Consider the following 27299-nt stretch of genomic DNA (forward strand, 5'->3'; position numbering starts at 1 on the left):
CGCCTTGCACCGGGCTGCCGCGCGGAATGTATTTCCCGCGGGGACCCCTACCTCAGGTTTGCAGACCCAAGAGGAGGGGCGAGAACCCCAACACTCACCAGCGCGTCCGCCGAGACATCCCCCCCACCCCCACCCCGACCCGGGCCGCGCCGCGCCCTCACGCCCGCCGGCCGAGCCCGGAGCGGGAGCCGGGCCGGGGTCAGGACTCGGGCTGCTCCGGCCGCTCCCGGCCCCAGGCGGCGCTCTGGGGCGTCTGCGTGGCTGCAGGTCTTGTGGCGCGCTCTCAGAAACTGCAACTGCCTCAGGAGTGCACAGAACCACTTTCCTATCTCCCGCCAAGAGCGTCGGCGCCGCCCGGACCTGGCGCGCGAGCGCGGGGGCGGAGCGTACGGAAGGGGCAGGATGGACCAGTCGAGGGGCGGAGCCCGCGCGCCAGGGCCCTGGGAGGAGCTTATAGGAGGGGCTGAGACTAAGGAGGGAGCCAGCGGGCCAAGCTGGGCCGATCCTACAGCTGCGGTTGTGAGGACCTCAAGACTGACAGACGTTGAGACTCAGTGAGACGCGAGGTCCGGCCTTGTTCGGATCTTAGGTAGACACCGAGCAGCATACAGAGCAAAGAACCGAATGAGGGGAGTGAGATGGGAGAAACTTCCCGCACAAATTGTCACTGCTCCAGTCCAAGCCACTGTCCCTACAGCCCCCACGGTCCCTTTTTTCTGGGTTTGCCCCCTTTCCAAGCCTTCCTGCTTTTTCAGCTGTCTCAGAGAGAACCAGCTAAGATAAGGATGCCAACATTTCTCTCACCAAACTTCTTTGCTCGGGGTTAATTCTTTTACTCCATATTCAAGTTTGTAAAGGTTTTCCAGATCAGCGCACCAGCCCCAGAGAGGGGAGATTTAGTCTCCCAGGTTTTGCTTGGGCCATTACCTGGACTAGTAATTCCCACACCTCCCACCACCGGGGTCCCTTGCCCAATGCACTTGCTGATGCATGCAACTGAACTGTGAGCGTCCTGGAATTCTAGCAGCCTTTCCTACCAGGAGGGGTGGGAACACTCAGGTAAATGTCTGTTGACTTAAATAAACTCTATTGGCAAGGACTTTTGATTTTAGGTTGTCATTTAGCAATTTAACACTGAGTGTCCCCTTACTGGGACTTCCTGGAAGTCTAGGAGCCTGGGTGAGACCCCCCGCCAAACACCTTCTATTTAGGATCAGCTCAGGCCTCGGCTCCCTTTTCCAAACACTACTGGCCACCTGAACGCTCTCCAATTCTGCAAACTTCATTTACAACAGCAGAATGAGGGTTAAGAGCTACAAGTTTCCACCTTAATTCAAGGCTTTCCCCACCAATCTCATCACAAAGAAACTCACTGCGGGCATTTGCTCTTCAGTGGTAGTGTGTTCACAGCCGGATTTCCAGGGGTCGATTCCAGCCTTCCACTCCCTCGCTGCATTATCTCAGGCAAATTATCAAACTCCTCTGTGCCTCATTTCCTCATCTACAAAGTTTATCAAGATCTTAATTTTTTTTACTATGTATTAGTCACCATTCCACACACAAATTTTAATTAATTTGATCTTCCTAATAATCAAATAAGTTATATACTAGCATTACCGTTAGCAGATGGAGCAACTGAGGCACAGACTGCCAGACTCTAATTCTAGAGTTTATAGAAAAGAGAGAGAAAAATAAAAATGGCTTCTGCCCTAGTGTCATTGGCTTGTTTACAAATTAAATGGATTGGAAATATATTAACAGGAAAAAAACATTTGATTAGTTACATACCCATGGGAGTAACTAATTAGGATATCATATGAAGGCTCAGATAATTGAAGCTTCCAGGGTCCTAGAGCTTCTGGCAGGGTGGTAATGACAAAGTTACTTGGGGCTAAGGAAAGGGATTGTATGACAAACGGAAGTGTTCTTGTCATGCAGATATAAGTCTCCCAGGTTTTTGTGTTTTTTCGTTTTTTGGGTTTTTTTTTTTTTTTTGGTTTTTCGAGACAGGGTTTCCCTGTAGTTTCTAGAGCCTGTCCTGGAACTAGCTCTTGTAGACCAGGCTGGCCTCAAACTCAGAGATCCGCCTGCCTCTGCCTCCGGAGTGCTGGGATTAAAGGCGTGCGCCACCACAGCCCGGCTCCAGGTTTTTTTTTTTTTTTTTTTAAAGCAATTGGCAGCAGCTGAGTTCCTAGTACAGCATGCCGCCTCCTGTAGATGTCCTTTACGAAAGGTCTGCCTTGCAAAGTTACTCCCTGGTCTACAGTTTCCTCAGAATAGCCAGTGCAAAAGGAAGTGGGAGATTATTTTCTCCTATAGTCTATTTTGGGGTGGTGTGGTATGAGCCTTTAAACCAGGCACTACAAAGATATCTACCCTGTATGATAGTTATCATATATATCAAATATCAAATATATGAGTATGTATAAGGCACATGGTAAGTATTATATTATTGCTAGGTTGTTTTTGTTCCTGAGATTAGATCCAGGGCTTCCCACATGCCTTTCTCTCAACACCTGTACCCCTTCTGCTAGTACTATTATCCTGACTCCAGCAGCCTTCCCACTTGTCCTGTGAGGCCCAAGAAGCTCCTTTGCAGGTGGTACAGACTCACGTAGATCATCAGTCTCCTTTTGGGCAAAAGCAGGACCTAGAAACTTTCCTAAGTGCCCAAGGCAAGAGGCAGGGAGCAGATGCACAGGCCACCTGGAACCTGGAATTAAAGCCAGATAAACAAAACACCAGAACTAGAGCAGCTTAGAGGTCAGTGTAGTGAATCTAGCAGCAAAATCACTTTACTGTCTCAAGGAATCTGGCTAGTGTCTCAAGGAATCTGGTGACCTCTGCAAGTATGTCCTTTAGTTATCAGCGCATCAACACACAACCTCTGTGCAGAGGACTCTCGGCGTCCAGGGCCTTTGCACCTGGCTGGGAGTGGTCTCTAAACTCAAGACAGATAAGGTCCATTCTGAACAGCGCTGGGAGGCTTTTTTTTTTTTTTTTTTTTTTTTGGCTGTGACCTCCAGGGATGGAAAGTCTCTCGCCATTTAACCCATTTAATCATTCAAGTTATCTGCCCCACCCTGGGCTCCAAACACAAGGCAGTGCTTGGGTCGGGAAGACAAAGACCAACTCATCTTGTTACACACCCTGGGCCTAGCAACTGGTAGGACACAAAAACACCGGTGATGAATAATAATAGATCACCTGCTTTTCTGTCTGGAGTCATGGCTTCCATCTGCTGAGCAACTTTTGTTTTGGTTTTGCTTTGCTTTGTGCCGGGCTTCCATGTTTGGGTCTTCAGCCTGCCAGGTAACGACACTACCTATAAATAAGCTCCGTACATGACCCACATGTGAAAGATCAGAAAACTGACACCAAAGCCATTTGGTAAATTGACTGACTGCATTGGAGGTCCTGTGCTGGTGGAAGGAAGCTGTGGGCACTCACCCAGTCATCGGTTCAGATGAGGCTCTTCAGAGCTGGCTTTTTAGGGATTTGCAGGTGGACAGTGCAGGAAATAGCAAAGAATACTCAGGGAGGAGAAAGATTAGAAAATCTGTGCAAGCCACGGTGTCACAAGTCTTAAATCCCTATACTTGGAAGGCCAAGGCAGGTGCATCCAAGACCAGCCTGAACTATACAGTGAGTTCCAGACCAGACTGAGATACAAACAGACATTGTCCCTAATACCAAAAGAATAAAGAAAATTCTCCCTGAAGTACTGGTGAATGCCTGAAAATTCCAGCATTCTGGAAGGTTAAGTCAGAAGGATGGAGAATTTAAGACTAGCATGGACTAGCTAGGGAGACCCTGAATCAAAAGAAAAAGGTAAAGGAGGGAGGGAGGAAAAGACCAAAAGGAGAGGTAGGTGGGGAACTTCCTTAGAGACTGGCAAGACTTCAAAGCCATTCTTGATTCCTTTCAAGTCACAAGTCACAATTCCTTTTGTTTTTTTGGAAACAGAGTTTCTCTGTCTAACAACTCTAGCTGTCCTGGAACTTCCTTTGTAGACCAGGCTGGCCTCAAACTCACAGAAGACCATGGCAATTCTTTCAGAGGAAAACATTTCATTTGGGCTAGCTTACAGTTTCAGAGGTTTATTTCAATATTGTCATAGTGGGAACCAAGGCAACATGCAGGAGACATGGTGTTGGAGAGGGAGCTGAGAGTTCTACATCTTGATCCAGACAGAAGGAAGTGAACTGTATTCCACACTGGGCATAGCTTAAGCACATAAGACCTCTAAACCCACCTTCATAGTGACACACTTCCCCTAACAAAGCCGTACCTACTCCAACACGACCACACCTCTTAACAGTACCACTCCCTCCTTATAGGTCAAGCATTCAAACACAGGAGTCTATGGGAGGCATGCTTATTCAAACTACCATACGCACCCACGTAATTCTAGCACTGGGGGAGAGGGGAGACGGCAGGTGAATTGTAAATTTGAATCCAACCAAAGCTAAAGAAATTCTGTCAAAAAAAGAAGGAAAAAGTGATGTGAGAGGGTCTTCTGTTTGAGTTGATTTCATTGGTTAATAAAGAAAACTGCCTTGGCCCATTTGATAGGCCAGCCCTTAGATGGGTGGAGTAGACAGAACAGAATGCTGGGAAGAGGGAAGTGAGGCAGATGCTTCAGGCAGATGCCCTGCCTCTCCTCTCTGAGACAGTCACCATGAAGCCAGCCACCAGGTCAGACATGCTGAACTTTTCCACTTCATGGTGCTACACAGATTATTAGAATTGGTTAATCAAGATGTGAGAATTAGACAATAAGAGGCTGGAACTAATAATGGGCCGGGCAGTGTTTAAATGAATACAGTTTGTGTATTGTTGTTTCGGGGCATAAGCTAGCCAGGCGGCTGGGAGGAGGGTGGCGGGAATGTGGCCCGCTGCTCTCACTACAAAAAAGAAAAGAAAAAAGAAAGGAAGGAAGGAACGAAGGAAGAAAGGATGGATGGAAGGTGGGTGGGGTGGTGGTAGCATACACCTGTAGTCCCAGAGTTTGGGAGGCAGAGACAATCAGATCTCTGTGAGTTCTAGACCAGCCTGGTCTATAGAGCTATGTTCCAGGACAGCCAGAGCTACACAAACACTGTCTTGAAAAGCAAAAAGAAAGAAAAGGGAGGTGGCCTGTCCATGTAACCCAAGCTGGCCTGGAACTTACTCTATAGCCAACCTTAAGCTTTTGTTTGTTTTTTGTTTGTCTTTTTCTTTTTTTTGAGACAGGGCTTCTCTGTGTAACAGCCCTGGCTGTCCTGGAAACTCACTTTGTTGACCAGGCTGGCCCTGAACTCACAGAGATCTGCATGCCAAGGTATGCAGCACCACTCTGGGCCAGCCTTAAACTTTTAATTCTGCTTTATCCTTTAATTGTTTCTTTCTTTTCTCTTTCTTTTTCTTTTCTTTTTTTCTTTTTTGAATTAGGATTTCTGATTTTTCTCTGTGTAAAGTCCTGACTGTCCTGAAACTCGCTTTGTAGACCAGGCTGGCCTCAGACTCACTGAGGTCTGCCTGCCTTTGCCTCCCAAGTGCTGGGATTAAAGCCACCACCGCCTGCCTTGTTTCTTAAACATATAAACAGGCATGGTACAGGCCTATATTACCAGCTTAGGAGGAAGCTGGTGTGGGAGAATTAACTGAGCCCGAGGGTTCAAGACCAGCCTAGGCAACATAAAATGACCCTGTCTCAAAGGAGGAAAGAGAATGAAAGTGCCCAGCTGTAGTCCCAGCTGGAGGCAAAGTTCCTACAGAGCCAATGGCTGGCCTACAAAGCAAGAGTTGGAGTATGAGGGATGGGCTAGGGAGAAGCTTGGTAGAGGGCTTCCTGGACAGACATGAAGGCCCAGGTGTGATCTCAACACCATATAAACCAGGCCTGGTTGCCCAGATCTGCAAACTCAGCACCAGAGGCAGGAGCATCACTGGAAGTTTGAGCCTTGCTTGTTCTACATGGCAAATTCCAGATCATAGTTACATAGTGAAACCATCTCAAAAAACATCTCAAATCAAAGAAACAAACCCACCCAAGACAAAACTCCTCCCCCTGTAAACAGAAAGAGCAGCCTTGCAACTATACACCCATTGTATGATCAAATCTTCATAAGTGTACACACCCACACACAGACTTTCTCCTGTATATTTACAACAGCCCCAAACTGAACGGGTAAACAAACTACAGATAGGAACTGCTTTCAAAATAATTATGCTGAAAGAAGTCAAAGAGAACAAGACGGTTTATGCCATTTGTACAAAACTCCAGGAACTGCAATCCCATCTACTGGGATGATGGTTGTAGAGGAGAGGAAAGACTCACAGCGGGACACAGGAAGTTCTGTCCTTTTGCATGACTCTTCCACAATCATTGGAAGAACTGTGGAGTCCAAAGACCTGATGACTCAGCCGGGCGGTGGTGGCGCACGCCTTTAATCCCAGCACTCGGGAGGCAGAGGCAGGCGGATCTCTGTGAGTTCGAGGCCAGCCTGGTCTACAAGAGCTAGTTCCAGGACAGGCTCTAAAAAAGCTGCAGAGAAACCCTGTCTCGAAAAACCAAAAAAAGAAAAAAGAAAAAAAAAAAGACCTGATGACTCTCCCCGAGCTGACAAGAGTGAGGCGCCGCGCTGCATGGCGGCGTCACTGGAGGGCGCTTGGACCTCCTCAGCCTGACGGTGTGGGTCGGCGGAGCTAGCGGCCCCTAGCGGCCGAGCCTCAAGCTGCGCCCCTCTCCACAGTGAGGCCAAGGCCCTGCATGGCAAGTTTTAACATGCTGTAGATTTGTCATCCTTTGCGTTAAAGCATTTATCTCTATTTACGGTAACAGTAGTCGCAGAGAGGGAGCTGGATGGTTGAAGAGGTGGAGTTCTTTCCCCTACACCATTTAGTTCAGTGCTCAAGACTTAAACTGCTAATTCTTTTTTTTTTTTTTTAATTAAAAACTAAATCAGAGTTCAGTGCCCAGCTCACAACCATGGTTAATTCCAGTTTCAGGAGACCTGGTACCCTCTTCTGGATCCACTGGCACCAGAAACATGGTGCACACACATACATGCAGGCAAAACATACATAACATAAAACTTAAAAAAAATCTTATTATTTTTTTCTCTAAGATAGGGTTGTCTGTGTAGCCCTGACCCATGCTGGAACTAGCTACGTAGACCAGGAGGGCCTCGAACTCAGATATCTGTCTGCCTCTGCCTCCAGAGTGCTAAGATTAAAGGCGTGCACCACAGTGCCTGTCATAAAAAACTAAATATTAAAAAAACCAAGAAAACCTAAATTTCAAGCTAGTTATGAAGACCCATGCCTGTAATACTAACACTCATATGGAAGAGGCAGGATGCTCGCCAAGAACTGGAAGGCAGTTGGGGCTACAGAGAGAAACTGTCTCAAAAATAAAACAAAATAAAAACAAATCAAGACAAAAAAAGTCGCCAAACAAACTTCACTCCCTAAATTTCTGTAAGGCAAATGAACAGAGTAAAATAGCCCTCTGACGCTTAGGTGTGGTACGCGTGTTTTGTTGTGGGGTAGAGTTTCTCTATGTACCCAGTCTGGCCTGCTGCTTCAGACTCCCAACTAGCTAGGATTATAGGGGTGCACACTGCACTAGCTGATATTTAGAGGGGGCTTGTGGATTCTTTTGATTTGAGACAAGGATGTGCTATGTATCCCAGGCTGGCCTGTAATTGAGTTGGATGTCAGGCTGGATTCAACAATCCTTTTGCCTTCGCCTTGTAAGTGCTGAACTGTAGATAGGAGCCACACTTGTTCTAAATTTAAAGCAAAAGAGGATGGGGGGGGACTGGTGAGATGGTTCAGTGGTTAAGAGCACTGACTGCTCCTCTAGAGGACCCGGGTTCAATTCCCAGCACCCACATGGCAGCTTGCAGCTGTCTGTAGCTCCAATTCAAGAGAATCTGACATTATTATACCAATGCGCATGAAATAAATTTAAATAAAGTTTTTTTTTAAAAGAGGATGGGGTACATATCAGTGTAAAGAGTGCATGCTCCCTAGACTTCATACTATAATGCCATTATTACATCTGCCACTCTATGAACACTCAGACTGTCCCCCATATGTTTAAATTTTTTGTTAGATTTATTGTGTGTTTTCTACATGTAGATATGTGCATCATGTGGGTTCTTGGTATCCATGAAGACCAGAAGAGGGGGAGAGGTCACCTGGAACTGGAATGATAGATGTCTGTGAGCTACCATGTGAGTGCAAAAAATGGAATCCTGGTAAGAGCACTCAGTGCTCTTAACCACTCTCCAGCCCCACTGTTTTCTTATTTGAGAAAAGGTCTCCACAGCTCAGGCTGGCAATTCTCTTGCCTCAGTCTCTCAAATGCCAGGATTACAAGTGTATGCTATCATGCGCGGCTCTCAAAATGTGCTTTGTAGATATTTTTCCAAACCAGGATTCAGCCATTCACACTCATTTTTTAAATATATTTATTTATTTATTATGTATACAATATTCTTTCTGCCTGAAGGCCAGAACAGGGCACCAGACCTGATTACAGATGGTTGTGAGCCACCATGTGGTTGCTGGGAATTGAACTCAGGACCTTTGGAAGAGCAGGCAATGCTCTTAACCACTGAGCCATTTCTCCAGCCCCCACATTCATTTTTAAACTACTTTTGAAAGGTGCTGTGGGCTAAAAGTAAAGTCCTGAACATTATATGCCAGTGCTCTACCACTGAGCCACACCCCCAATTTTTCCCAGTTTAAAATTTCTAAAAATGTTTTCCTCTCCCCACCCTCCAGTTCTTTTTGAGACCAAGTCTCACATGACCCCCTGGCTGACCCAGAACTCACTATATGGCCTTGGACTTCCACAATACCTCTTGTCTCTGCCTCCTGACTGCTGCAATTATAGGCTTGGGCCATGGCTAAAACGAATGTGGGATTCCCATCTGTATGCTATGAATATGTTTTATTACCATTGGTCATTAAAGAAGCTGTTTCAGCCAATGGCTTAGTAGAGGAAAGCCAGGCAGGAAATCCAAACAGAGATATATAGAGGAAGTAGGCAGAGTAAAAAAGATGCCATGTACCTGCTGAAGGAGACAAATGCCTTGGAACCTTAACTTACTGTAAGTAGGCTACAACTTTATGTTGATACACAGGTTAATAGAAAAGGGTGAATTTAAGATGTAAGAGTTAGTTAATCAGAAGCCTTAGCTAACAGGTCAAACAGTATTGCCATTAATAAAGTTTCTGTGTTATTATTTGGGTCTGGGCAGCTGGGAAACAAACGAGCCATCTCTGTCTACACTGGTCATTTTTTTTTTTTTGGTAAGCTATCCTAATAGCTTCAATGATCATATGCACAGTTCAGACCTTAGCTTCTGTTAAAATATTCTAGCCATTTGCTGGTTAAGTCTTTCTTCTTTTTCCCTTTTTTTAATCTTTCTTTTTGAGATAGAGTCTCATTATGTATGGAACTCGCTCTGTAGACCAGACTGGCTTCAGACCCACAGAGATCCACCTGCCTCTGCCGGAGTGCTGGGATTAAAGGTATAGGCTGCATGTTCAGCTTGTTTTGGATTCTTTCAAATTAGTTTACAGGGTCAACATTAGCTTAAGCAGTTAGATCTCCTGCTAGGCTTTGATCTGACTTTGAACTAGCCCAGAAGTCGTACAGTATTTTAACAAGTTCAACCATTAGTGACATCTTCAATACAAGACTCAAATCTTGAGCAGGAATGTGGAGAAAAAAAAGATATTAATGACAGACCAAACCATGAATTATGAAAGCTCAATCATAGATTTAATTCAAGTAAATGAATCATCTCTTCCACCTGAGCACTACAGAGTACGCACAAACCTTCTAAAGCTCAGAGAAACACAGTGTAGACACTTTGGTCAGGAGGGCGAACTCAGAACCCCGGAGCTGGCAGGCAGAGGTGCTCTAAGAAGAGGCACGGCCCACAGCCCTGGAATGTCAGCCCACTTGTATCAAGAGCATGTGCAGGAGGAGACAGGAAACTCAGAATTTTATTTTATTTTATTTTGTTTCAGTTTAGGGTCTGAAATAAGAACCTCTTTGGTATTTTGACATCAAGTTGACATTCCAGATCACTGTTAGTTGGGACAAGTAGGAATTAGTTGACTTGATGGTTGATTCTAACCCAAGGATGAAGTTTTCACAACAACCATGCACCACACAAGTACAGTTGAAGGTTCTGGTACAAACAGTACCCCAGACTCTGGCATCCATGTGTACTGGGCCAACTCTACTCATTTTAATAAATGCTGGCGCACTGGATCCCTCTGGCCTAGCTCTGTTTTTTCGACACCACATCACTTACCACCTCTAGCCCGCTACGTGCTTGCTTATATACTCTGCTACTGTTTGCTGGGACCCTCCAGGTAGAATAGAAGTTCCATTCTCGAAGGGATCATCATGTGCTGTTCATCTGTAGACACTTGGTAAGTACTTGCAGAACTAAGGAATGTTGTAAACAGTCTATACGGGTGACATCACCTGAAGGGCTGCCATGTCAGTGGGCCTCCTGGTTCAATTTCTTGAACTCCACCACCTGGAAGAAGATGTGCTCAAGAATATGTTTGGCGTCCTGCTGATCCTTTGGAAGTTTACTGGTTACTCCAAGAATATCACCACACTTTCTGACATAGAATTCCAGGTCTTCATCAGTACCTAAACACAGCAGAGTGTGGTTAACCCTTCAGTTCCACTCTTTCCAGAGTGCAAACATCGTGTGTGAGGTGTTCCCTTCCTCCTGAGATTACTCAGTTCTTCCTAGAATGATGTGATCATTGGACTTACATCCAACTCTCAGGTCTTGGATGTGCTGCTTTCATAAATAAGAACAAAAGTAGCTCATTTTGTTGTTCTTTAGTGAGACAGTGTCATGTTATAGGCCAGGCTGGACTCAAACTTGTAACAGTCTTCCTGCCTGCCTTCAGCTTCCTAAGTGCTGGGATTACAGGAGTGAGACACTATGCCCAGCCTAAAATGACAAGCCTAATCAGAGCAAAGTCCATCTGTTCTGGCTTTCCCACTCTCCAAATAAAGCACTAGTACACCCCAAAGCACAAAAGCAACCAAAGGAACTCAAATTACCAGGCTCTAAATATAGGCCACTGTAAAAAGGTCATATATGAAGTTTAAAGTAGCATTTATGCTAACCATGGTGTACACACTCAGAATCCCAGCATCTGGGAAACTGTGAAAGAGGATTACAAGTTTGAGACCAGCCTGGATGACACAAGAACACTCTGTCACATAAAAGAAGTCAGGGATATAGTTCAGTGGTAGAGCACTGGGTTTCAATCTCTAGTGCTAGGAGACAAGGAATGGCATTTACCAAAAGAGCATTATAGAAAAGTAAAGTCCTGGGTTCAATCTATAGTAAAACAAAAATAAAACCCCACCATTTACTATATATTATTACAGAAAAGCAGGCCATGACACAAGGTGGCTCTCCCCTGCCCTCACAGCACTAGAGAGCTAAGGCGGAGGATACTGAGTTTGGGGCCAGCTGAAGTTACCCAGATGAGTTTCAGAGCCAGCTTACACTACTCTGTGTAACCAGGTTGAAAAAAACCCAGATAGAAGCAGGGCCTGATGACAAGTGGACACAGGAGGATCAGGAGTTCGGTCAGTCTCAGCTACATACTGAGTTCAAGGTCAGCCTGGCTATATGAGCCCATCTCAAACTTCATCCCACACCCCAAAAATTAGAAAAACACAAAAAAATTTACCAGTAATTCCAACAGTCTTCTGTGAAATCATTCCCTAGCAGTCCTATATCTAAGATGTACAGCCATTACTGCTCTTCTTGAAACAGCGTTGTATACTGTAGCCTAGGCTGGCCTTGAACTCAGTGTTCCTCCAGTCTCAGCCTCCTGAGTGCTGGGATTATGTGAGCCAAGCTCCATACCACAGATTAAATGTGAAACAAAAACTTCCATTCCTTTGCTAGTTAACATGAAGGACAATCCCAATTTCATTGCTTTTTGTTTGTTCTTTGGAGACAGGGTTTCTCTATAATAGTTCTGGCTGTCCTGGAACATTTATAGGCTATGCTGGTCTCAAACTCAGAGATCTGCCTGTCTCTGCCTCCCGAATGCTGGGACTAAAGGCGTGTGCCACCACATACAACTCATTGCAGTTTGAAAATAAACAATGCCATCTGGGTATGTTCATATGTCTTCTTAATTGTATTCCAGGAGTGGGGTCACTGCTTCACAGTGAGTGCTTAACTTTATGTCTCTTGTACTGGGGCAGGTTTTGAAGCAGAGCATATCAGAAGGTTCAATAGGCAGAAGGACACTACAACTTGAAGTCTACATAAGTCTTTTTGGTCTGATTTCTTTTTATGTTCTTGGTTTTATGGGGTGGTTTTTTTGTGTATGTGTGTGTGTTGTTGTTTGTTGTTGGGCTTTTTTTTTTTTTTTTTTGACAGGGTTTCTCTGTACCTTTGGAGCCTGTCCTGGAACTCCCTCTATAGACCAGGCTGGCCTCGAAGTCACAGAGATCCGCCTGTCTCTGCCTCCCAAGTGGTGGGATTGAAGGTGTACACTGCCACAACCCGGCTCTTGTTTTTTATGTTTTAAAAATATTTAATTGCTTTATTATTATTATTTGTATGTGTGTGTCGGAGCTTGTACATGGCATATATGTGGAGGTTGAAGGACAACTCCTTTTCCTTGTGAGTAGGTTACAGCATGTAAACTCAGGTAATTATGCAAGCACCTTTACCTGCTGAGCCATCTTAGCAGCTTGTGACTCTTTCTAATCTAAATGCTGCTATGACCAGTGACCCAGCTCTGTAAGGAAGAAGCCAGGGTTAGTATTAGTCTTCTCGTCACTCAGTCTAAGGACCAGAACTAAGGGCCCTTGGGGATACAAAGTGAGACTTACGGTGTCTGCTTAGCATCGTGTTCTGATTCACTAGATTAACTGAACTCAGAGGACCACATTCACATGCAATGAAGACGTGTTCAGTTTTGTCCATGTGCTCAGATTTGGTTCTCCAAGAACAATCTTTGAACATTCTCTTACAGCAAGTCACAGTGGTTCATGGTAAATAAAAGTCGTAAGGGAAAAAGTCTTAACGGGCTAATACTCACATTTGTTGGTGATCTGAGCAAGACGCGCCTTTTCAGAGGAGAACGTTTCATCTAGGTCAAACAGCTCCAGGGGAGGGGGTGCTAACTCCCGGAAACTGGGTGGGAAGACCTAGAGGAATGAAGGTTTTTAGTGAAGTCTCCCAGAGCTTAACAGCGACAAGAAAGCGTAAGCAGTAAGAGGCTGACTGAGCCTTTCCCCTGGGAGGAACCGTCCATCCCAACTCCTTCACCTCTGGCTGCCCTCATCCATTATGCCCATTTCAAGACTGAGTCCCTTGTAAGCAACCAAGCAGAACCAGATTTAACTACACTGTTAAACTGGCAAAGCTAATATAACAGTGCCATGAATTCTGCACAAGCCCAGAGTTTAGGTTTGTGTAGAATATTTGAGGCCACAACTTGTTCCTATATAGTTAGGCCTTTGTTTTGAGACAGGATCTTGCTGTATAGCCCAGAGTGGCCACAAACTTGCAGTCTTCTTGCCATAGTCTCATAAGTCTTTAATCATAGGTGTTCATCTTACACCCAGCTAGTTATTATGTGTTCTTTAGGAACAAAAGTCATTGGGAAAGCAGATGTAGATCAGTGCAGACAGGGTAAACTTAACATTAATATGTTAGGATTTTAAGAAGTTCTCCTGGACAGTAAAGAATTACAGATTCACAATAGGACAGATTCACACATAAAAGACCTCTAAATGGGTCACAGTGTTGGATAAATGTACGTAGACTTGAGGAGAGAAGAAAAAGAGTATAGAGAGTCATAAAATAAAGTTAATGCTTCTTTTTTTTTTTTTTTTAAAAAAAAAGGGGGGGGATAAAGTCTTTAAAGAGACAGTACAGAAAGTCATAGATTAAAAGCAGTAAAGAAAAATAAGCCATGTAAAAATGGAAAATTCACAGAGTGTCTGGATTATGTTTATTATTGTGTTTTCTTTGAATTATTTGACTGTAAAGGAGCTAAGTACAGAGAGACATTTCACTGTATGGGCTGCTAAGCTAAACCACCATGTATATTATAAAGGTGTCATGACTTTCAAATTTGGGCCTAAGGATATATTGCTTTGGAAAAGTTCTTCTCTTGTTTTCACAGAAGATGAGAGAGAACCTGTAGACTGCTTCTAGACCAATATGGTTTGATAGACCACAATCCCCTGAAAGATTGTCACGAACACCCTCAAAAAATTACTTCGCCCAACTGCTGACTGAGATGAACCTAGCACACAGAATATAGCATAGAAGACCTGATTAATAGTGCCCTCAATCAGCAGGAAGCAGTATGGACAAATCTACGCCCATATTCCCAAATATTGTCTATAAATGTTTTTTTTTTTTTTACATTTAAAGGGGGATATGATATAGATATGAATAATTTGCATTGGTATGGATCTTGGTTTACTGATACAAATTTGAGGTCAATTTTGTTATATGTATATGCATTCCTGATCTTGATTAAGGTATTGTGTTTGTGCAGCTCATTTAAAAATATAATGTATAGCCGGGTGGTGGTGGCGCACGCCTTTAATCCCAGCACTCGGGAGGCAGAGGCAGGCGGATCTCTGTGAGTTCGAGACCAGCCTGGTCTACAAGAGCTAGCTCCAGGACAGGCTCTAAAGCTGCAGAGAAACCCTGTCTCAAAAAACCAAAAAAAAAAAAAATGTATAATTAAGAAATATAGGTTAATAGATAATCATCTATAATAGTCAAGCTTGTAATCATGTTAGATTTTCTAGATGTATAGAGATATATTTCAGTTAGATAGGTATTCTTCAAATCTTTCAGAGACCTTCAGAATATGGCATTTAAAATGTTTTAAGAACTTAGAACTTGGGGCTGGAGAGATGGCTTAGCAGTTAAGAGCATTGCCTGTTCTTCCAAAGGTCCTGAGTTCAATTCCCAGCAACCACATGGTAGCTCACAACCATCTGTAATGAGGTCTGGTGTCCTCTTCTGGCCTGCAGGCATACATGTAGACAGAATATTGTACACATAATAAATAAATATAAAAAAAAAGAACTTAGAACTTTTCATGACAGTGAAACACATCTGCTCCTGACAGCACAAATTACTTCAAGAGGAAGATGGGCATCGAAGATGCTCCTTAGACATTTGAGCAAGAAACTACTCTTGCCTGGACTGCTAGAATGGACTTGAGGACCCACAGAGAAATGACGGCTGAACTTGGCTAAATATGAGATGGTCCTTAGGGGTTCCTGCTTCATGAAAGAGTCTGCAAGACACTCAGCAGGATACAGACGAAAGTGACTGGCAAACTGCCAATATAGGCAGAACTGTCTTTGAAATTTTCTGCTTCATGGAAAAGTCTGCTGGATACTATGAGCCTGTAGGCTAAAGATGAATGCCCCAATGATACAAAAGAACTTTGGGTGACTGTCCAGGCAGTGAGATGTCTCTGTCAATTCTAGAGTTTTGGAAGTTGCTTATGATGTACATCCCATTAACTTAGGTAATATTATAACCTTTTGGAGTCTTTGATGGAATTGAAAAAAATATAATTATAGTTAGTTTTCCTTAGTTATGATAAAAGATAGATATAAATATTGTAACTGTAATTCTTGCTTAATAACTGTTTTGTTAGCCAGGCGGTGGTGGCGCATGCCTTTAATCCCAGCACTCGGGAGGCAGAGGCAGGCAGATCTCTGAGTTCGAGGCCAGCCTGGTCTACAAGAGCTAGTTCCAGGACAGGCTCTAGAAACTACAGGGAAACCCTGTCTCGAAAAAAACCAATAAATAAATAAATAAATAAATAAATAAATAAATAACTGTTTTGTTATATGTAATTTTACTATGTTAAAGCCTTCCTTTTTGTTTAAACAGAAAAGGGGAAATGGTGTGGGAGGTCCTTCTTTCTATGTGTTGCTCATATTGGTTAATAAATAAAGAAGCCGCCTTGGCCTGATAGGGTAGAATTTAGGTAGCCGGGGAAGACGGAACTGAATTCTGGGAGGAAGAAAGCAGAGTTAGGGAGACGCCATGGATCCGCAGCTGGAGTAAAACATGCTGCCAAAACTTAGCCGGTAAGCCACTGCCACGTGGAAATACACAGGTTAATAAAAATGGGTTAAACTAAGATGTAAGAGTCAGCCAATAAGAAGTTAGAGCTAATGGGCCAAGCAGTGTTTTAATTAATATAGTTTCTGTGTGGTTATTTCGGGGCTAAGCTAGCCAGGTAGCCAGGACGAACAAGCGGCCCCTCCCTCCTATATGTTGTAGTTGTTTCTTTGCTTTTGGTTTTTTGTTTTTCAAGACAGGGTTTCTCTATGTAACAGTCTTGGCTGTCCTGGAACTCTCTTTGTAGACCAGGCCGGCCTTGAACTCACTGAGATCTGCCTGCCTCTGCCTCCCAAGTGCTGGGATTAAAGGTGTGAGAAACCACTGCCTGGCCTCAGTTATGGGCTGGTTTTGTGTGTCAACCTTACACTAACTAGAGTCATCAGAGTGAAGGAGCCTCAGTTGAGTAAATGCCTCCATGAGATTCAGCTGTAAGGGATTTTCTCAATTAGTGATCAATTGGGGAGAGCTCAGCCCATGGTGGGTGGTGCCATCCCTGGGCTGCTGGTCCTGGGTTCTATAAGAAGGTGGACTAAGCAAGCCACAAGAAGCAAGCCAGTAAGCAGCACACCTATGTGGCTTTTGCATCAGTTCCTGCCCTGACTTCCTTCAGTGATGAACAGCAATATGAAAGTATAAGCTAAATAAACCCTTCCCTCCACAACTTGCTTTTGGTCAAGGTGTTTTGCTGAAGCAATAGAAACCCTAAGACAATGAAGTACTCAGAAGTTGTTCAATGCCTTACATATGGCTGCTGTTCTGTAGCTGCTGCTTCTCAACTGAAACATTCCCCCAGAAGGAAAAAAAAATTGAGTTCCACAGGAGTTAGGAAACTTACAAAGTTCAGGAAGCTCACAGTCTACCTGGAGGGTAAATGAGCAGTAAGTTATGTGGAGAGGCAGTGCAAGCGGGCAGAAAACTCCAAGATGCAGCTTTCCTGACTATTCACCTATGCCGGGGTTGGGCTTTTTGGTGATGCAGCTGACTGAGAAGAAGCCCTCCTATGATGTGAATAACTCCTAACTCATATTCATGTAAGTAACTCACTGCAAAAAAATCACTGGTTTACTAAAGCAGACTTGGGAGGAAACATGTTTGTGTTCTGTTGTCAGTGCCCTCTAGGATGAACATGTTTGCTCCTGTCTCCTGAGTAAGTCATACAGTGGCCATATGACCCCAGCCTGTTAAAACTAAACTCAGGATCTGAGTGCCCAATGCCTGGGAAGGCATCTCAAAGATTTTCTACCTCTTTACCCAGTGTGGTGGTTTGAATGAGAATGGCATCCACAAGCTCATGTATCTGAATGTTGGGTCATTACTGGTGGTTTGGGAAGGATTAGGAAGTGTGGCCTTGTTGGAGGAAGTGTGTCACAGGGGGTTGGCTTTGAGATTTCAAAAGCCCACACCAGGCCTAATCTTGTGCTCTCTCCATTTCCTACTTGTGCATCAGAAGTAAGCTCTCAGCTACTGCTCCAATGCCAGGCCTGCCTGTCTGCTGCCATGCTCCTCATCATGATGGTCATGGACTCACCTTCTGAAACTGTACACAATCCCCCAATTAAATGCTTTCTTATATAAGTTGTCTTGGTCAGTGTCTCGTCACAGCAATACTAAAGTAATTAGGGCACTCAGGCAGTCTCATACATGCCTTCCAACTCCTGACCCGAAAATGGAAAAGTTTAAGAACTAGGAAAGCCCATGCTCTGACTCCTTGGCACTTCCCCACATAGAGGTCCCTATAGAATACTAACAGATGTGATGTCTCAACGTGCTTAGAGGTAGAACACTTGGACTCTATGAAGGTGCCCACATCGAGGGTAAGCAGTGGAGTTCTACAGCAGGAGCCCCTAAACGCACTTACTCACCGCAGGCTGAAGGGCTGGCAGCGGCATCTCAAACTGAGGTTGGACAAGCTGGAGTGGTTCATGTTTCACATTTAGCTCCTCATGAGCCCTGAGTTAGTCAGACAGAAACGTGGGAATAAATGTAAGGCACTGTGGTAAAGCACAGCTAACTGCTCACATCAACGCTATTCAGAAAACATACAGAGTGTGCTGTTCTAACAGCTGTGGGAATAGTTCATAATAGGGCTTATGCCTAACGTAAGTGAGGGCCTGGGTTCCAGCCTTATCCCTTCCAGAAAGAAAAGCAAAACAAAATATATCTGTTGCTCTGGGTTGGTGAGATAGATCAGCAGGTAAAGAACTTGCCATCAAGCCTGATGACCTGAGTTTGATCCCCAGAACCCACATGGTACAAAGAGAGAATTGATTCCTGTAAGTTACCTTTAGACTTCCACATATGGGTACACATGTACACGTACACACACACACACACACACACACACACACACTGTGATAGCTAATCTTGGTTGTCAACCTGACACACCTGGGAAGGAGGAGCCTCAGTTGAAGAACTGCCTCCACTGAAGAGGCCTTTGGGGCATTTTCATGGTCGCTATTTGATATAGGAGGGCCCAGTCCACTGTGAACACTACCATCCTCTGAGCTGACAGTCCTGAGTTTCATAAGAAAGCTTACTGAGCATGAGCCAGAGGGAGCAAGTCAATAAACAGCATTCCTCTGTGGATTCTGCTTCAAGGTCCTTCCTTGAGTTCCTACCCTGACTTCTCTCAGTGATGAGCTATGACCAGGAAGTGGAAGATGAAATAAACCCTTTCTTCTCCAAGCTGCTTTTGGTCATGGTGTTTATCACAGAAACAGAAACCAAATTACAGCACATAAAATTAAATACAATGTAATGCAAAGGAAAAGCAATTTTAAAATGCTGCTCTGTCTAACAGGATATCTTCTATGATACTTCTCTAGGGAATCACAAAGCATTATTTGAGAGGAAAACTTACTTTTAAATTTCAACAGTCCTTTCAATGGGATTTGGTTTTTACCCGGTGAGTACTGTAACTGTTTTCACTACCAAGAGAAAGCATCCCAGTGTGGTAATATTTCATTTGTATTTTAATAAATAAACTTGCCTGAAGATCAGAGAGTAACACAGCCCCACTAGTCAGCCTTACAGACCAGACAGTGATAACACACACTTTTAATCCCAGTAGCCACACTAGTTTGCCAAAGAAACCAAGCGGTAGTGTTGCATGCCTTTAATCCCAGCACTAGAGAGCATTATAAAATGGGAAGAGACAGCTGTCAGACACACTCTCATTCTGAGATTCTTGGAGACAAGATCGCCATTTCAGACTCAGGTAGAGGTAAAAGTCAGTAGCTGGCTATTTTGCTTTTCTGACCTTCAGCCTGAACCCCAATTTCTGTCTCTGTATTTTTATTAATCATGCTACACTCCAGTATAAGGACTGCTTCTGGTAAGCGAACACATCTTCACGATATGAACTCCCGTGTGTCCACTTTTCTCAGCAAGTACTGACTCACTGTCTGCTATGTACCAGATAGTTTTACCTGTCATAAGCACCACAGCAAGAAGAACCAAAGGAGGTTCTCCTGGGACATATAGTACATAGAAAACCAGGTAATATGCCAAGTATCAGTCAGTAGTAAGAAGAAAAACAAATCCAGGACAGAGACAGGAAGGGGCAGGAAGTGAGGATGGTCAGAGAAGCCCTGAGTAAGGGAGAGAGGGAAGAAGTCACAGTTATCTTGAAAAGTATCTTTTTTGTTTGTTTCTTTGTGGGTTTTTTTTTTGTTTTGTTTTTGAGCCTGTCCTGGAACTAGTTCTTGTAGACCAAGCAGGCTTCAAACTCACAGAGATCCACCTGCCTCTGCCTCCCAAGTGCTACAATTAAAGGCGTGTGCCACCGCCAGGCCCTTGAAAAGCTGAGTCAGGCATGTGTAACACACACCTATCTCAGTGCCTAGGAGGTTGTGGCAAAAAAAAAGAAAAAAAATCACAGGTTGAAGGCCAGCCTGAACTACATTGAAAGTTTCACACCAACTTAAAGTACAAAGGAAAACCTAGTCTCAAGAAAACAGTTTCTAGGGGGCAGCAGACTTGGCAGAAGGGGCTGGGGTCCTTTTGTCACAGCACAGTGGAGAATGGTGAGGGCATCAGAGACTCGAGTGCCAAGCTCAAGTGGCTGCTCTGGCTTCCGCTTTGCCGTCACTGCCCCTAGCATTCATTTTGTCCTTCTGTGCTGTATGTAATTTTGCAAGCTAGTCCAACTCCTAGTTCAATTTAATTGTTCTCATTATTCTACTCATTTAGGTTTTTTAAGACAGAGTTTGATTTGTTTTCAACATGCAATCCTCCTGCCTCAGTCTCACAAGTGTGGTGGGCATTACAGGCCTGACACTACTGTGTCTGTCCTCAAATGTACATTTAATACACATCTGTGGCCTTTCAAAATTAAGTGAGTACACAGCCTCAGCAGGAGTGAGGTCTGTGGCTGTAAAGAGGCAAGCAGCTGAACTACTCCTGTCTCAACCACTGTCTGCACACGCGCAGGTGTGTGTGGGGGGTCCTTTCCTGGCAGTGAGGATTACAGGTTCAAGACAAGGCAGACCCTGCCTCAGAAATACTACATGAACAGATTAAGGAGAGAACTGAAGTGGACAAGGAGTTGCACTAGTTAGCAGAATACAGACATACAAAAGGACAGAATCCCATGGAGGAAAACAAGTAAATCCCAGTGATGTCTACCCACTGCACACATGTTTTTTTTTTCTTTTTTTTTTTTTGCACACATGTTTTCTGACCCTGTAGTGTGCAGGGTCACTGAACTCATTTTGTTTAAGTTCGTTTAGACTCAAAACACTCTAGACTATGGCATAATTACTAAAGCAAGAGAAAGCGGAGGTATAGAGACTTGATGTAGTTTCCAAAGTTGTCTTTTTAAGAGACAGGCGAGGCGTAGCCTGGGCTGAGTCTGGCCTAGTCATCCTCCTTCAGTCTCTCCACATCCCAGGCTGATGTAACAGTGCAACCTACTCAGCAAACGTCTCTTTACTTAACCTGTGTCTGCCAAGCTGTGTGCTGTCAGAGATAAGAATGCTGTTAGGAACTAAATCCACTGCGATAGGGCACTCTGCAGCAAGCATAATCGTCTGAACAAAGCCCTGGAAATTTACCCATGTTGTAAAAGTCCTGGCAGAGGAGCAGTTGAGACTCAGGGCCAGGATCCTATCTGTGAGAAACTAAAAAAGACCTCTAGCAGAGGTGCATGCTTCAATCTGTTTTTCCAGAAATAGCCAAAACAACTTTTGGGGAAAAGTATCTGAGAGTCTTGCACGTTAGCTATACTCGGCACCCATAGTACTGCAGCAGCCTGCCAAATGCCTAGAGGCAGGAAGAGTAGAGACTCGCTGCAGAGGGTTGACAGTGGAGCTAGGAAGAGCAGCTGAGGGTTAAAGGATATGGGAGGAAGAGTCCATGGGCATGGGCCTCATAGGCTGTGTTGGACAAGCCCCAGAGACTCAGTGCTTTCTCTGCTCTGTTTAAGTGCTTCCAAGGGGGACCAAACATACCTGTTTACTAAGGGGTTCTTGGAACCCAGGACTCGTGCTAAACCCAGAAAAGCTGTTGGCAAAGTAGAAAAGTCAGGTTACCTGAAATGCCTTTTAGATCCTGGGACACAGGTGGACAGTGACTAGCAGCAGTTCCTCTACACCATTCATGCATCCCACACCAGTGTCCCTACTGACTTCATCAGAGCTGAGAACATGTTTTCCTGTCACAGCTCATGTTTTCAAACCAGAGTGGACTGCAGTGTGCAGCCCAGGCAGCCTCAGTACTAACTTGATGACCTTGGGGAGGCAGGTGGTGTCCAGCTGGTAAATGGACAGATCAAATAGGGTGGTAAAGTCACGTGGGTTCTCATCGCCCTCCTGGAGGCACACTCGGAGCTGCTCTGAGAGGGTGGCTGTGTCTGGTACCATCATGTAGTCAGAAATCTAAAAGTCAAACAAGAGTCCCTCTCAGCAAAAGTAAATGGAGTTTACTCTGTCAAGCATTCATCTCGGGTCACAATCTACAAAACTTCTATTTTCTTGCCAAGAGATCTCACCGCCGATCATCACTGACAACTTCCATCAGACACTTTAAGCAGAAAGAGGAAGAGAGCTACTGAACTGAACCCAAAGCTGGCTGAGTCCAATTCTGCAATTACACACGCAGTTGAACACAGCTGGAGCCATGCTGACTCAACTTCTCTCCTTTTACTACCGTGGCCTTTTACCCTGAATACTAAGCAATCAACTCTCTCAAATTACTCACATCTCCATCTGAGGCAATATCCCTTTTACCACTGCAACCATCCACAATAATTTTCCTTATTTTAAAGAACAACTTTCTTTTTTTAAAAATATTTATTGATTTATTATATATACAATATTCTGTCTGCGTATATGCCTGAAGGCCAGAAGAGGGCACCGGACCTCATTACAGATGGTTGTGAGCCACTATGGGGTTGCTGGGAATTGAACTCAGGACCTTTGGAAGAGCAGGCAATGCTCTTAACCCCTGAGCCATCTCTCCAGCCCCAATGAACAACTTTCTTTACTATTACAGTGAGAAACTGGAGGTGATAAGAAAAAGTCCATAAACTCCCACTAAAACACACACCCCTCCCCCGCCCCAGCATCTGCTCTCTCCTGTTAGAAGCATGAGCACATGTGACATCAATGCAGACAGGCCCTCCCCCTGCACCCTATACCCCAATCTTTCTCCCTCAGTCAAGGACATCCCAGCACTGTTCAGAGCAGTGATGTGGTCTGTGCTGGTAAGAGGAAAAGGCCAGGAGAATCTAACTGTCCATCTCAAGAGGACACTGTTTAATAAGGGGCAGCATGTTTATGCTTAAACAAAGGGAAAACATAGCTCGGTGTTAAGAGCTTTTCAGAGGACCAGCATTTCATTCCCAGTACCCACTTTAGGAGACTCACAACAACATGTTACTGCAGCGTCACGGGAGGTCATGCTGGCCTCCTTGGGCATCTGCATATGTGGTACATATATGTATAGAGGCAGGCATACCCACACTCCAAGAAAATAAAATAAATCTTAAAGAATAAAGAACAGATAGGAGGTTCTTCAATAAAGAACAGGAGCCGGGCGGTGGTAGCACACACCTTTAATCCCATCACTCGGGAGGCAGAGGTAGCCTGGTCTACAGAGCGAGTTCCAGGACAGGCTCCAAAGCTACACAGAGAAACCCTGTCTTGAAATCCTCAGATATGGGATTCCCCTCTGTATGCTATGAATACCAATGCTTAATAAAGAAACTGGCTTGGCCTGATAGGATAGAACAGAGCTAGGTGGGGAAAACTAAACTGAACGCTGAGAGAAAGAAGGGTGGATTAGGGAGAAGTCATGGAGCCTGTGCTGAAATTTTGCTGGTAGGCCACGACCTTGTGGTGATGCACAGATTAATGGAGATGGGTTAAATTAAGATGTAAGAGTTAGCAAATAAGAAGCTAGAGCTGATGGGCCAAACAGTGATTTAAATAATATAGTTTCTGTGTGATTATTTCAGGAGTCTGAGCAGCTGGGAAATGAACAAGCGGCTTCTCTACAACACCCCTCCACCCCCCCGCCCTCCTCCCCCTCCCCACAAAAAAAAAAAAAACCATGAAAAATATTTCACTGATAATTTTCCTCCCAGGGGTCACATGTAGCACAGACTGGCCTAGAACTCACTACTTGTAGTGAGGCGCTGTGGGCCGCGTTCCCGCCTGGCTCCTGGCCGCCTGCTAGCTTATGCCCTGAAATAACAACACACAAATTGTATTCTTTTAAACACTGCTTGGCCCATTATTTTCAGCCTCTTACTCACATCTTGACTAACCCATATCTAATAATCTATGTAACACCACGAGTGGTGTCTTACCGGGAAAAAATTCAGCATGTCTGACCTGGTGGCTGGCTTCATCGCATCTCTCTCCCCGAGGAGAAGCACGGCAGTCTGTCCCAGAGAGGAGAGGCAGGGCAATTGTCTGAGCCATCTACCTCACTTCCTTTTTCCTGTTCTGTCTACTCCACCTATCTAAATCTTGCCCTATCAAAAAGCCAAGGCAGTTTGTTTATTAGCCAATGAGAATCCTCCATCAACTACTAACCTGAGGCTGACATTGAAGTTCTGATCCTCTGGCTTCCACCTCCTAAAAGCTGGGACTACATGTATTTGCCATCATGCCCATGGTAATTTTTAAGATGGTGGATAATGTACACACAGTGTGTGTGGTATAAGATGAGGGAAGGGAAGCCCACACAAACTAGCTTACCTAAGCAGAAACTATCTCTGAAGAAGCTATGGGAGACTATGACTGCTGTCACTGGAGGGAAACAGAACAGCCTGGCTGGAAGACAGAAGAAAGACTACTCACTGTGTATGACCTTTAAACCCAGAACTATGTCAATCCATTACCTATTAGTCAATGCCTGGAATCCCATTACTTTGGAATAGCTTCAAACTGCACTAAGGCCCAAGGAACACCGAGGAAGAGAGAGTGGAAGACTGTAAGGAATTGTAACAGCTATAGGGTCAGAAAGTCTGCTGTGAGACTGTCTCCCAGAAATGACAGAGAAGCTACACTTTGTTGGTACCTCAACAAAGTGGCAGCCTAAGCAAGACCTGAACAATGACAAGACCAACAAGACATGCTAATTTGGAAGGGGCAAATCTCACAGTATTCCATCCCTAGACAACTACGAGCAGCTAATGATTGCTATTGCTGAGAGTAGAAGGAGCTAGTCCCAGGGATGAGCCCCCTAACTGGTTATCCAATAAAAAACTTATTTAAACTTAAAAAATAAAATAAACAAGCAAAAAACTCTGATATATAACCAGACGTGGCAGCACAGCCTATGATCTCAGCACTCAGGAGGCTGAGACAGGAGGACTGCTATAAGCTCAAGGCAAGCATGGACCACACAGGGATACTGTCTCAAACAAAGAATAGCAACAGAAGCTGGTCATCTGAAGGGCTGGGGATGGCTCAGACATTGAATGCTCAGTGTATGGGAACTCCGGATTTGACCTCAACCACCAAACGAACAAACCAAATTGCTAGTCCTGTTTCACAAAATCTTTACCTTCAGCATAAGAGACTTGCCTGAACATTATAGGAATAATAAAATACATTCACTGTTTTTCTGTAGCCCTATGATTAATTTTATCCCAGTTCTTGATAGGCAGCAGAGGTAGGCGGCTACCTGTGAGTTCAAGGACAGTCTGGTCTACAAATTGAGATGCTGGGTAGACAAGACTACACAGTGAAGCTCAGCCTAAACAAATATAAAAACAAAAAAGAAACCAGTGACTTTTCCCAATCCTCAAACTTTTTTTTAACTCAAGAATCAAACAGATGAATGTCCTTTGCAGGAATATGTGGCAGCTTTAGCTACTTTAGTCTCCAATGATAGTGGGCTAAGGGCGAGAGCAATGGCAAGGAGACTAACTGTGCTATGACACATCCCAGCACACAACTCAAAGGATAGAAACAGGCCAGCCATCTGTTTTTACATCTCCAGCCAGAGGCCTTCCATAAAATCCTAGTTCAGACAGTCATCAAGGCTTAGACACCCAAACATAAACATAAAGAGTTTTCCCAGGATGACTAGCTGTCCTAACTTGTTCTCTTTTTAATTTTACTTTGTATTTTATTTATTTGTATATTTGGGGACACATGTACCAAGGCAAGCCTGTGCCAGTAAAGGACAATGTATAGGAGCTGGCTCTCTCTTTCCATCATGTGGGTCCCGGGGATTGACCTCAGGATGTCAGGTTTGACAAAAGGGCCTTTTCCCACTGAGCCATCTCTTTAGCCCAGCAATCTTCCAGAGAGCAAATTTTAATCTTGATATTTATATGGAAGCACTGACTCCAATTAATCCTATCATTAACTATCTATTGTATCTACTGGTACCTGACTTTCTATAATGTGCCCTTCCTTTCCACAAGCAGCATCACTTTCTTTCCGACTGTTTCAATGATGAGTTAAGAGACATCTATTCCTGTGGAAGAGGTTCTAAGAAGCTGGCCTCATTTTCCAGTTCAGTCTTCCAGTGATTCACAGTCTCCTACCTCTGGGTCCTCGGCATCAATCTGGTTTAGGTGGATGTCTCCTGTCGTGAGCCACTGGAATACAACATCCTGTATTTAAAATGATAAATACAGTTAGACACCTGGCTGTTTGGGAATGCTGAAGGTCAGGCTAAATTAATTAAGGTGGGGAAAAAAGACAACTAGTAATTTAAAAAAGGACCGTCAGTCTTTTGTTGGTAAAATCTTTGGAAATTAACAGGTTTTCTTCAGTCTAATGCAAACCTTTATTAATCATTTGCTTCAAGGTATTCTAACAAGTAGCAAGTCAAAACTTACTAAAAACCTGTTCACAATCCTAAGCAGCCTTTGTTTACCAGAATGACAGTCTAAACTTTTTTTTTTTTTTTTTTTTTTTTTTTTTTTTTTTTTCGAGACAGGGTTTCTCTGTAGCTTTGGAGCCTGTCCTGGAACTAGCTCTTGTAGATCAGGCTGGTCTCGAACTCACAGAGATCCGCCTGCCTCTGCCTCCCAAGTGCTGGGATTAAAGGCGTGCGCCACCGCCGCCCGGCCAGTCTAAACTTTTAAAAACATACCTTCTTAACTGCGGCTATTGTAATATGACAAAATCATAATTATACATAAAAACCAAGCAGCTTTTCAAAGTAAACATTTAGGATTCCGAGCACAGTGAGAGGCACTGAACCAGATAGAGCCCTGGTCCACCTCTCACTACATGGAAGACTAGAAGGGCTCACTCCACTAGCACACATCTTCCTCTGGCAAGTGAGCTGCTGCAATTCCAGTGTTCAGGTCTAGCAGGCACTAGGAAAATACTTGCTTCCCCATTATTATCCTCACAAGACACGCTCTTCCCACTACACAGACAAGGCAAAGGCAAGCTTCTACTTCATTCCTCACCATCTTATACAGAAAAGTCTCGCTAACTCATTCCGCCAGCCCTTGCTACACTCACTAGTCACAACCTTCACTCAGTCATCGTCCTTGCCGGGTAGAAGCTCACACTACTTGCTTTACAAGGGAGGCTTGCTCCTCACCACTTTTCCAGAGTCAGTCAACACTCCAATTGAGCACACTTCCCCAAATCTAGATTCACCAGTCTGTCACTCTCCTGACAGACCATAAAC

The 27299-nt window shown here is 44.3% G+C and overlaps 2 protein-coding genes across 5 annotated transcripts in view; both read right to left on the reverse strand.

Annotated features, from left to right (window-relative positions):
• The window catches only part of Mybl2 (MYB proto-oncogene like 2), a 36505-nt gene extending 36387 nt beyond the window's left edge, over positions 1–118 (reverse strand). For both annotated transcript variants that reach the window (XM_038331687.1, XM_038331685.1), the window contains exon 1: positions 99–118. In XM_038331687.1, coding sequence (XP_038187615.1) covers positions 99–118 — 20 coding nt within the window. The remainder of the gene's footprint in view (positions 1–98) is intronic.
• Positions 119–10003: 9885 nt separating this feature from the next.
• The window catches only part of Ift52 (intraflagellar transport 52), a 29798-nt gene continuing 12502 nt past the window's right edge, over positions 10004–27299 (reverse strand). For all 3 annotated transcript variants that reach the window (XM_038331679.2, XM_038331680.2, XM_038331678.2), the window contains exons 9-13: positions 26194–26262; positions 21909–22063; positions 18050–18137; positions 13114–13222; positions 10004–10675 (exon numbers count right to left, since the gene is read on the reverse strand). In XM_038331679.2, the coding sequence (XP_038187607.1) occupies positions 10518–10675; positions 13114–13222; positions 18050–18137; positions 21909–22063; positions 26194–26262 (579 nt within the window). In that variant the 3' untranslated portion in view covers positions 10004–10517. The remainder of the gene's footprint in view (positions 10676–13113; positions 13223–18049; positions 18138–21908; positions 22064–26193; positions 26263–27299) is intronic.

Source organism: Arvicola amphibius, chromosome 5 (genome assembly GCF_903992535.2).
Source record: "Arvicola amphibius chromosome 5, mArvAmp1.2, whole genome shotgun sequence".
In the NCBI taxonomy this organism is placed as follows: domain Eukaryota; kingdom Metazoa; phylum Chordata; class Mammalia; order Rodentia; family Cricetidae; genus Arvicola; species Arvicola amphibius.